Below are 12169 nucleotides of genomic sequence, written 5' to 3'. Positions count from 1 at the left end.
ATGTGGTGTCTAGATGTATTTGATGAATGCTGCACTTTGCTCTGAGTTCTCTCCCTCAAGCAGCCTTTTCTCAGCCATTGCTCTCTTGATCTGAGGAGACATGAGAAGAGAATCCCTCAATTTCCTCATGATTACTTGGTGGCAGAAATTCGTTACTAGAGTCCGCGAGGACTGACCTCCAATTTGGCTCCCTTTAATAGGGCAGCTGGGGAATAGAGCCTGCTTTGGGAAAGAAAGAAGGTAGGGCAAGACAAAAGGCAGGATTTTTTTGGGAAATAGCTAACTGGAAGCGCTTGACTGAGGATATTCTTGCTCTAACCACCTCCTATTCACACCATTGATGAAGGAGGGTCCACCCCTTCCTGATTAATATGAGATGGCCAAACATATGACACGGGAAAGATGAGATGTACAGTAGTTTACTGGTCACATACACTCACAGTCCTCACGGGAGGAGGACACTGCATGCCATGCAGGGCTCACGAGGGATACACTTGGGAGCAGAGTGAACCAAGAGGGGCTGTGCGAGGAAGGCTTTGTAGTGACAAGAGAGTTAGGTGACCCTTGGTTCCCATGGAAGGATGTGATTTGACTTGTTTGATAATTTCATGGGCTGGTAGAGAGGAGAGGAAACCGGTTAAGTTGATAATAAGGTGGGCTGGAGCTGGTCTGGCTGATAAGGGAGCTAGCTAGGGAGGGAGCACTTTTGCTGGGTGGGGGGCATATCTGGCAAGAGCAGAACTTACAGCTAGGTTTTTGGGACCCCAAGAGGCTCAAAGATGTCAAGGCAGCGCGTGGAATTTTAGTCCTTACAATACAATTCTCATGATTAAAAGTTTAGCGGAGGGAGGAGGGAGGAGCAAGCCGTACCTTGGCCAGCTGCTGAGGGAGGTCCTGTTGGGCCAGGGTGACAGCCACTGCAGGTCGCTGGACCACTATAATGATGAGGTCCAGCTGGCTGTCCGCAAGGAGTACCAGTAAGCACCAGAGTTTCTACCCATATATGACAGGTTGAGTCAAGGCATCACAAAACAAGAATCTAGTTTGTCAGAGGCAGGAGAGTGTAGTGGCTAAGGGGGTGCAGAAGTAGGCATGCCTTGCCTACATTTGGGCTCTTATGAGATCTGTGGCTTCTGGAAGGTTATTTAATCTTTTTGTACTTCTGTTTCCTCATTAGTAGTATAATAGTAACTGTCTCATGGGGTGGTTGAAATGTTAAATGAGATATTAGCTGTAAGCACTTAATAACTATTAGCTATTATTATTGATTGGGTACAGAAGTTACCCCAGCCACCTTCTGAGGGTGACTTAGCCTAAAGCAGTGGTCAGGATTGAGGACAATATGATACCATTGAGATCACCTAAACCATACTGAATTTTCTTTATTTCTCTTTACAAAGCCTTGAGTCAACGCACTGTAAACAGTTACTTAGAAGCTTTGCATTTAGAAAATTAGGTGTATTTTAAATAATGACCATTAGCAATTCTCCTATCTAAGAGTATTGATATTTTGAAAGCAAAACACTGTGCCTCTTACATAAAAGACATTTGATAAATATTTACTGAATAACCTTTGAAAAATGAGGCATTATTACTATCAAATTATGGAACTCCTCCCTTGTGTCATCTGTAATATTTACAGGTAAATTGAACAAAAGATAAGTTATAATACAGTTTCTAGAGGTTGCTCTAGAATGTTCATATAAAAGGCATTTTGGTATTGTATTCTGGAAAAAGGACACTTGTCTTGAAGCTTCACAGCATGGCCGGCACATACTGTTTGTTTGGGTGGCTGGCACAGAGATACCAAGAGGAAAAGAAGCCCTTCCAAACCACTTGATGGCTCATCCACTGTGGTAGCAGGAGGGAATAGAGGCAGAAACAAAATATTTATTTTTAGTAAATAGTAAGGTATTCTTCTTGTTCTTCACATAGATGTAGCTGACTTCCAAGCAGTCTTTCCATGCTTGGTGGCTAGAGAAGGAATTTATGGGGAAGGTTTTTTTTTTTCCCCCTAGAATACATATATAAAGCTTTGCTTGAAGTTCTTGAATTTAAAAGCAGCTAATTTTTTCAATTCACATCTATTAAGAGAGCTTCTTAAAAAAAAAAATCTGGTATTCATGGACTTGATGTCAAAAGCCAAGTGAGCACTATTTCACTGAAGGAGTATCTCAGCCATTGCCCTGCAATGGTTTTAAAGCAAGCAATCTACTGTGGAAAGTGCTGCCTTTGATATCAAATGGTCATTAAAAGTCCCATGACACTTAACTAGGACTTAAAATTATTCATCTCTATCTCTTGGCAAGGGTTCAAATTTGAGAATAAATTTTCTTTAAGTGGTTAAGGCATTTGTACCCCCCCCCCCCCCCCCCCCCCCCCCCGGCCTGATGCTTTTAGGTAGTTTTGTTTTACTGGAGGAGTACTGTCTTCAGGTGACTGTAGATGAAGAGACACTTGTCCCTCACAGGCTGAGTCAGTCACATTTAGAAAATGCACCTGGTCCATTGGTTTATGGTTTCTAATGCATTCCTTTTGTCAATTGTAAATTGACAAAATTACTTTGTCATTTTGAAATTGCTTAACGTCTTCATTTTTCTTTCTTCTTTGTGAGAAGCTCCCTGAGCACTCTTACCTTAGTAGTTCTTTGTGAAATGTTTTGAAGAAATTCCAGAAGTGGTAAGGCTCAGAGGGGCCCTAACGATACAAAGTGCTGAAGCAAAATGATGCTAAAGGGTGAGAAGAGAGTACACTGGACTTCACTGTGATAATCAGGACGTGATAAGGTTTGAATGTAATTCTCATGAATTTCTAAATTCCTTCAAAAAATTGTAGTTAATGTTACAGAAAAATGTTCCAAAGCAGTCACGTAAAGCGATTTTAAAAAAGTAACTTCTCATGTACACTCTTTTAAAACATGATAAATGCTATCAAGTCTCTCAATTTGGATCTTAACTATAGTTTTTGCTTTCGTATTGTGCCCAGATCCCATTTCATGCAATTTGAATACAAATTCCTATGTATTGAGGACCTTGATTTATAGGGAAATATTTCATTTTAGTTCCAGTTGGTGTTTCTCATCCCTTATCTCCTGTGAGCCTCTTCATACATTCGTTCTTCTTTTCATCAGACTGTTGTTCCCCAGAATGGACTGGGTTTCGTTTTATTTATTTGTTTCTTCGCTCCAGGCAGCGCGGCTCTGATAGCTCTCCGGCGTGGGCCCAGCGTTGACAGCAGCTGGGCGGGCGTGGCCCCGGGCGGCGCGCCGGGGGCGTGGCCTGGCCGCGGGGCGGGGCTTGACAGCGGGCGGGGGCGGGGCTTGCCCGTGGAGCGCTGCGGGCGGGCGCGTCCCAGGTTGGTGGCTTCGAGCCGAGCCCGCGGCGTCGGCGGTGGCCACAGCCGGATGCTCGCGGACTCCGTGCGGCTCCAGCCGTTCTCCTTGCCTGCGCAGCGCCAGTTCGCCCTCGCCAGAGAGGGGGACCTGGCGGCGCTCTGCCCGAGAACTCTGCTGTCTCAGCCTCGGGCTTCCTCTGGAGAAAGCCAAGCGCTCCCAGGTGAAGCTGGCATCCCAGAGCGGTCCCGGAACGCCCGCCGCTAGACCGCACCTCTTGGGAACCTCAACCGCCGAACCTTTTCCAGCGCCTGCAACGCAGGGCGCGCGGGGAGAGTGGGGTCCGCGGCGGGGGAAGGGGTGCCAAGGACACCGATGATGGACGCACAGACCTGGCTCGTGGGCTGTCGCTGTCTCCTCCTTCTGGCTCTCGTCGGGTCTACCCGAAGCGAGGGCGTGCAGAGCTGCGAAGAAGTTCGGAAACTTTTCCAGTGGCGCCTCGTGGGAGCTGTCAAGGGGCTGCCGGATTCGCCGCGGGCAGGTAAGGCGCGGCTGGCCGGCGCAGAGCAGCGCGCCTGGGCGCGGGCCGGGGCGTCTTGAGCGCCGGCCCTGTGCTCCCCAGGCTCTGGGGGTGGTCCTTCGTGGGCAGATGCCCTTTCAGGCCCTCCGACCGTGCGAGGTGAATCCCGGGGAGGCCTCTGGGGAAGCTTGGTGTGAACATCCAGAGCGCCGCGCAGCTCCGGGGACTCCCTGCCTCCTCCTGCGGCTCAGCCGAGCTCTGGGCGTTTGCTTCCCGCCCGGGCTCTTAGTCTCGGCTGCTGCGTTGGAAGCGGCCGGTAAAGCTGACAGCTGGGGACGGCGCGGCCTGACCGCGCTTCTGTTGCGAGTGGGAATTTCACCGGTGCCCCGCCGGGGGGCCTCGGTTTGCCTCTTTCTCGTGTAGGGCACGGAGTTGGGTTGGTCTCTCCAAGTTTGATACTAAAACCACAAACCTGCGTTATACTCCTTTGTTGGAGAATGGTGCACTGACAGGGGCAGCCGGTCTCCTCTGTGCTTATGACTCGGACCCCGTACACCCACACCGGCGTGACCCTTAGCCTCCCCTCCGCGCGCTGGCACCAAGCCCTCCTTGCCGGAACCACCGGGTAGTTTCAACGCCTGAAAGGTGTGACGGCAACAGGCGATCACACTGAGTGTGTTCGGGAGCCACTTAACATGGATGAAATATGCCAGGGATTGAAGGGGAAAGAAGACAGTGAGTGTGGCCAACGTAGAGTCTGCTTCCCGTAAGCGCCTTTTGCCGGCACCTCTACCCCTGATCCCCGTCCCCAAGGGGCAAATTTCCTTCTGCTGGGGGGATTTCCAGTTTCCCTTCCGTCTGGAAGAATAGGTCTTAGTTGTCAAACGTAATAGCAGGTGTCTGGAGCTAAGATCTTACTGAAGCAATGCACCCTGACTATGAAGCTAAAGCAGACGAATGCTGTAAGCTTATTGGTTGAACAAAGAACTTGTGGAGGATGCTTGGCTGTAAAATCCGTCCTCTGCCCGAGTTTTTCGGGTGAGAAGACTTGCTCTTAGCAGTACGGAACTGTAGCTATTTTGCTTGATTGTTTTGCTGGTTGTGGACTCAGTTCTCGAGTCATCCCACAAGGAAAATCTGGGCATTTGGGAACACTGAGTCCATTTCAGTTTACATGACCAGGCTTTTAAACAAACACATGAAATTTTATTTGAATATATTCTGTGCTAGGTGCTTTTTCTATGCCACTTGAAAGAACATAGTTGATATTCTCAGCTTAGGGCAATTCTTCTGTTCTCAAACAATAGTACCCCCTTATAAACCTGTTTTCTTACTTCAGTGTGTTCTTTTCATTAAAAATAAACTTCTCTTATCAGTAGTCAATACAACTAAAGTGGGTGTGTATGTTGGGGAGATGGATGCTGTGAGGGCATTGAGCTGTGAAATCCTCACCTCTTTTATTAGATTTAACCCCAAATACCATACTTTTGGCAATGTTCAGGGAATGTTGATTGCTCCCCAGTAAGGCCTTGATTTCACCCACCTCTTATACCTCAGTATTTCTGGTACCCACTGAGCAACACATTGACTAGAAGTTGTTACATTTCTGGAACCTTGTGCATGCCATCTCTTTTGAAGAGGAACTTTCCAGAATATCAATCACTGGCATAGCATTTTACCAGGATGTAAGGAGAAAATGAAGGTCTGCCCTACAGAGAAGGAAATGGTTGTACTTATTTGCATTTGATAAACATGACACACAAAAAGAGCCAGGATGGCAAGCACCTGCTTTTCTAGGACATTCTGGATTGTTTCCTCACTGCTGGTACCTTTCTTCATCTGTGGCCTAGGGGGACAGAGGAATCACAGCAGCACCTACTGAAAGGGCCGGGCAGGGTTGCACTCTTAGAGACACCAGTGGTGCTGGTGAAAAGACGTGCTAAATTCCTTTGACATTTACATTAAGACAAAGTCACATGGAAGTATTATTCTGAATTAGAATCCCCCAATGAAAAGCATTCGCGGATATCTTTGATATAATTCTGAATTTTTCTTTTCTCTGTACTGTTGGTCATTGTTTTATTTGAGTAATTAAATGTAATATTAAACTGCTTCTTTTAACATTGATGTTTCTCTTCTTCCCACACAAAAAATCTCATTCCCAAATTGAGTAAACCTCACATACCACCTGCTTCATAAATACTTTTCTTTATTTTTGTATTTATATATGGTCTATAATATTTAGCTTGATTATGTATAGTATTTGGCTATCTTATTTTCTAAATTATCCTCAATCTCAAGAGAGAACATAGTTAATATCTAAGTAGTCATTCTCACATAAGAATACAAATATTCTTTGTAACAAATGTATGTATTTAGCGCATAGGCTTTCTTTGATTAAAACTAATACATTTAAATTTGATATTTGTTTTCCTTGAAAGTTTATTCTTTTAGTGCTTTCTTGCATTTCTTGTCCACGAGTGGTTAATTCCTGAGACATCTAGCCAAAATGCCATTTTTATACTATAAGCAGGTGGAATAACTTTTTACAGTTTCTTCCTACATTTGTGTTGTTTTTGTCTTCTGAAAACTGTGTTAACCCATTTGAAATTATGAAAATGGTGAGAACAGCCGTGTAAGCCGTTTCTCAGATTCCCTCACCTTTTGTTCTCTACCCTGCTCCAATTCTTTTAAGCCTGTTGAGCTCCTCAGGATGTTTGGATGAGAAATGTAAAAAAAGGAGAGAAGGTGTAAATGTGATTAGAATTACAGATTTCCCTGTGTTCTGATTCTATTTCCTAAGTAGTAGTCAAGGTGCCCTTTGCTCTTGTTTATTTTATTCAGAAAAGAACAGTTAGTGAAAGTGTCTTTTAAAGGTCCTTTTATTTTTATTTTATTTATTGGGGACGAAGGATAATGCTTTCCCATTGAAATTCTCTTCACACATGCATTGTTCACACATGCATTAGTATTTCCTTTCTTAAAGAAGATAATTCAGAAAGGAGACGCTTATAAAAAAATCCAAGACTACGTTCAGATAATTTATATACCCACTGGTTTTTAAAATGTGGATGTTCGTTGATACAGAGAAGTTTGTGAAAGATAACTTTTTTTTTGGTAGCTTTTGGCTATAAATGGGATAATAAAAATAAACTTGATGTGGTAAAAAGAAATTCTAATACTATTGGACACTTGAAGTGGTGCTCTATAGTGGTTTTTTTTTTTTTTTAAGTGGTTTCATTATAAGTGAATTTTACAATCACTTCAAGGACAGTGTTTTTTCACTCATACCCAAAATCTACCTGGTAACCTTGGAGTTTGGAATTATAGACGTTTGAGTTTCAAAACTTGGGTTCTGCCACCTGTAGCTCTGTGTTCTAGGTTAATCAGTTATCCTCTTTGAACCTCTGTTTCCTCATCTGTGAAATGGGAATATTAGTTCTTAAAGGGTTGTTGCATAAAATGAAATGCAATAACGTATGTATATAAAATAGCACAAATCCAAGCACATAGTGAGTGCTCAAAAATGTGTTATTGTCATTACAATTTTTTATTTTGAGTCTTGATTTTCTGGACTTGGCCTTTAAGGGCAAAATATTAGTTTTAGATCTCCATATATCAGATTTTTTTTTGTAATAACTAGATTTTTTTTTAAAGTCAAATATTTGTTTCTAAAATTAGGAAATACATTTCTACCGGAAATGGTATTTATTAGGTTATGGTGAATATTTTGTTTCTTTTCATGAACTAATGGAAAGTCTAAGAAATAAACGAGGCTGCCCCACTGCTAGCTGCAGCATCCATCACCACTGCCTCCACTGCCACCACCACCGTTCTGCTGTCTGTATTCAGGGAGCTGACATAGTGCATGCAAGGTGCTGAAGGGATTCATATAATTGAATGACTGGTGGCCATAGTCATTTGTTGACAGTAATCTCAAATTGGGACTCTTGTTTCTCATGAACTAACCCCTTTTGCTGCTTGAATTTCAAATTTCCAAAGCCATAGAAGGGACCATAGTCTGATGTTGGGACAGATTATTAATATCAGAATTGCCCTGTGTTGAAGCCCACCAGCCAGCCAAGAACCCCCAGAAACAAACCTATAGTCAAACAAATTAACTTCATTTTGCTTGCTGCAGTGAAGGAGATCGCAGAGCACAGGAACTGTGGGTGTCTTGCTAAGAGGCAGTTGAGAGGGGCTTTTTATAGGATTTGGGCTTGTGCTCCGTGATTATAAGGACAGTTTAATGAAGCAGGGCAATTCAGAAATTGGGTGTCTTTGCAATTTATCTAGGCGTTGGGAAGATTAAGGTGGGGGTAGTTGTCATTAATAAAGAAGCAGTAGGCACTCTTGTTAGTCAAAAGAGGGGCATGTTTAGTCATTTTTGTGGTTGCAGGGTGTCCTTGTGGCTATCCTGCTGCACCACACATCTCAAGTGGTTTTGTCTCATCATTGTTTTTTATTCTGTGCACGTTGTCTGTGTTGAGTTGTGAACGTCAAGACCTAGTTCCGGTGTCAGGGCAGCTTATCACTTCCCCTCTGGGAAATCCGGTGTGTGCTTTGATGTCTAAGAGAATCATGTGTTTCATTTTTACCCAGGCCTTTAGTGAAGCTTAATGATGGGGAAGCAAGTATGATTTTCTGGTTTAGGGCCATAGAGTACGACTGTCCCTCAGGGGCCTGAATTGTACTAATCACACCCTATTCCCTCATAGTCAGTTTACTAACAAATATAAATGTTGCATGTGTCCCCATCCTCCCTCCATCCCACAACTTAAGTTCCTTTTTGCCAAGTGTCCAACATCCTGTATTTGTATAATTGGCTTTAGGAGGGGTGCATTTTGGGGAACTTAAGAATAGCATTTTATAATTAGTCCCCCCTCCCCCCAACCATGTTTCCAGCTTGTCGAGACTTTCTAGAATATGGATTTTTGTCTTCTGTCTGTGTGTGTTTGTTTCTGTAATTTACTTTCCAGATTTGATAAGAACACTTTCTAAGTCTATAACATTTCTTTTATCATTAATTGGTATAAGATCAAGAGCAACATTCCAACAACCAGATGCCTCTCCTGAATAGACATGATTTATAAATCCATGGCTTCTTGGTGTAAGTACTCAAGAAACCACAAATCCATTTTGTTAAAACGGAGTCATGAGAGACTTCAGTCATATGCCTTGTTGAAATAGATTATCTGTGAATGTGGTACCTGATCTACTCAGTTAAATAACAATAGCAATTAATTTTAATAGAGAATAGCCATTTTCTGTTATCTACCTGTGTTTTATAAAAGCCTGGCTTTAACTAGAAGAAAAGACAACACCAATTATACCCTCAATTCTTCTACTTTTCAGCTTTAGAATTTCAAGTTTTGCTAATGATACTGCTAAAACCGTCTTAAAATGATCAGTCATTCTTCTATGAATCACAATAAGTGGACAGCTTTTGATTAGCAGTATCAGGTTCACATATGGCTGCCATGTAAGTTGAATGTATAATGCACTTTTATAGGAAGAAAATGAGATTTTATACTTTCATGTTTCTATGACATAATACATGTTCTTTTGAAAATTTAAAGTACTGAAAAGTACAAAGAAAACAAAATAATTTTACTGTCCAGAAATAACCACCAATAACTCTTTGCATTATCTTTTCAATGCCCTCATTAATCCTCTGCTAAGCACATAAACATTTTTTGAAAGAATGTAGAATCATGTCATCTTTCTTTGTAGCTAATTATGAACGGATCAGTATTTCTCATGAAATTAAACATCCTTCTAAGAATTTTTTTAGTGACTGTATAGTCACTATTTGGTGCCTGGAATAGTGCCTGGCACAGAATAAGAGTTGAATTACTTGTTCAGTAACTTAGTAAAGCTTCTGGAAGCATCTTATTACATCTTTGGAACCTCTCTGATTCTTAAGTTAAACTCTGGAAGTCAGTCCAGGATATTGAACATCCAAGATTCTGCTATCAATATACAATTATATATTTTTTTATGTTTTATGATGTTGTATAAATGAGTTAAAGGTTGGCCCCTATTTTTTTGTGTGTGTGAGGAAGATTAACCCTGAGCTAACATCCGTTGCCAATCTTCCTCTTTTTGCTGAGGAAGACTGCTCCTGGGCGAACATCTGTGCTCATCTTCCTCTACTTTACATGGGGTGCTGCCACAGCATGGCTTGATGAGCGGTGTGCAGGTCCACGCCCGGGACCCGAACCCGTGAGGCCTGGGCTGCCAAAGTGGAGCACCCAAACTCAACCACTATGCCACCAGGCCCGAACTCCCCCTATGGTTTTTTACTTCTTTATAGCAGGTTGGAACCATTAGCCCAAAGCCCACCAGTGGCAAACTCAAATTTTTACACACCCAGTTGCTTTAAATTTAGCTCAAGTAAGCATATTTTTAGCCATTTAGAGCCTACCTGCTTTGCATACCCCACAAAACTGCACCCAACATCTGCTAGCCATAGGTAAAACAAACTCTGGGGCTGTGGAAGACCCCAAGCTGCTGACTCAGAGCTGACTCAGAGACTTCCCATATTGCTGCTGAGTGATATCACCTAGACATGTGAGCCCCTCTCCAATTCCCCTCTCTCCTGGGAGTTCCTTTGCCTTCTTCCTCTTCTGGGTGGTGGTCCTGCACCACTGTCTCTGGAAGGTCTCTTGCTGTGAGGGACATCCTCTTTCATGCAGTCTGTCAAAGTGCCACCCAAATAAAGCTCATTGTGTAACACTGCCATCTTTTCCTTGATCAGCCGTGAAATCCTCAAACTCACCACATATAGATCAATACTTGTTATTTCTAGTATAAGGTAGAGACTCAGAGCAGCAATACTGATTTTAAATCTATTTCTTTCCCTCTATTAGATTATAAACTAGAGAGCAGGATCTGTAATTGATTTATCATTTTGTTCTGTGATTAGGCCAAAATTAATAAATAAATAATAATTAATAAAATAGAATTAATCTTATATGTATAGTTGCCTCATAGGCTCAATTTATTGAGTTTATGTTTTTTATGCTTAATTTTAATAGAATGAGAACTGTAGAAGGTGCAGTTTTAAAGAATATATTCTGATCTGGCCTCAGTTGTGTTGTTGAGTAAATGGTTTTTGTGGTGTTAACATTTTCTTATGCAATTCTGCCACAAATTCTATAAAGTTATCCAACCCTTTTAAGTTTAAATTTAAAGGAATTTTTATCCACATTATCTAACATTTTTAAAGTGGAGTAAATGGATTGTTAAACAAATGTCTGGAAGAAAGTTTCCTCAAATGTCCTGCAAGGAAAGGAAGATTATTTAACATTTAAGGGATTCATTTGCACAGTTTTTATCATCATGTAGGCGGTGTGACTGACCTGCCTTAGAACATTCATTGATCTATCATTGGGAGAATGGAGAAAAATAAAGTTTACCAAATATAATTTACATTTGGGTCTGGATTGCGTGGGTTGTGTTTTATTTGAATATATTTCTTGCAAATGGTGTCTTTCCATGGGGAAATTAATAGTAAGGAACTAGAAAATGATTCAGTTTTTCCATCTCCCACCCTTGTTAATTCCATGTCGGGTGTAAAGTACATATCACTTATCTATGGACTTATTCCTGAGCTGGGAAGATTGTTTATTAAAAGATACTGACTTGGGGGTCCAGACTCCATGCGGACCAAATAGAGAGACCACAGCCTTTCAGAATAAGCAGACTAATACTTGAAGCTAAATCACAAAACATGATAGATAGTAGCACGTATATCTGTCTCTAAAGTATTTTCAACAATTTCAATTTTAGAAATACCTAGTCTTTAGACCTCTTTTCAATGATGTCTTAGAAAAAGTTTTTTTTTTTCTGTATGAAGTGTGGTTGGCTATTTATTTAGGATATCTTACAAGAAGTATTAGGAAATTTTACCCTAGAAGGATTATTTAAGCCAGTGCTAATGAGACATGTATATTTTGATATGGTTCAACTATTAACTTAAATGTTTCAAATACAGTCATATTTAAAAGTTAGTAAACATTTCTTGTTTCATAATTTAAATTGTTTATTACTCTTATTAGGTTAGTGAGTTTGAATTACTAGTTTTTCTCTCCTGTGCTATGATAACTAAATTATTTTAATTTTTATAATTCTACATGGCAATATAATTAAATAATCTTTGATGCTATCTTTTTAGAGATCGTAGTCCTTTACTTTTCCTAGTCTTAGAGTTTTGAGGAACTTGAGTTCATGATTTCTTCAATATTATTTTGGGAGAGGGTAAGAACTGAGATGGGAGTTGGAGAAAAAAACACATCAAGAGTGTGTTTTTATTG

General features: G+C 41.4%; 1 protein-coding gene across 1 annotated transcript in view; it reads left to right on the top strand.

Annotated features, from left to right (window-relative positions):
- The first annotated feature begins 3706 nt into the window (after window positions 1-3706).
- GPC5 (glypican 5) overlaps window positions 3707-12169 on the top strand; it is a 1279398-nt gene continuing 1270935 nt past the window's right edge. Inside the window, exon 1 of the mRNA XM_087435760.1 lies at window positions 3707-3872. Coding sequence (XP_087291886.1) covers window positions 3707-3872 — 166 coding nt within the window. The remainder of the gene's footprint in view (window positions 3873-12169) is intronic.

This window comes from Ceratotherium simum, chromosome 10, assembly GCF_057802395.1.
Source record: "Ceratotherium simum simum isolate JZ-2026a chromosome 10, ASM5780239v1, whole genome shotgun sequence".
Classification (NCBI taxonomy): domain Eukaryota; kingdom Metazoa; phylum Chordata; class Mammalia; order Perissodactyla; family Rhinocerotidae; genus Ceratotherium; species Ceratotherium simum.
The sequence above is the reverse complement of the archived record's forward strand: the minus strand, read 5'-3'. Positions and strand labels throughout refer to the sequence as shown.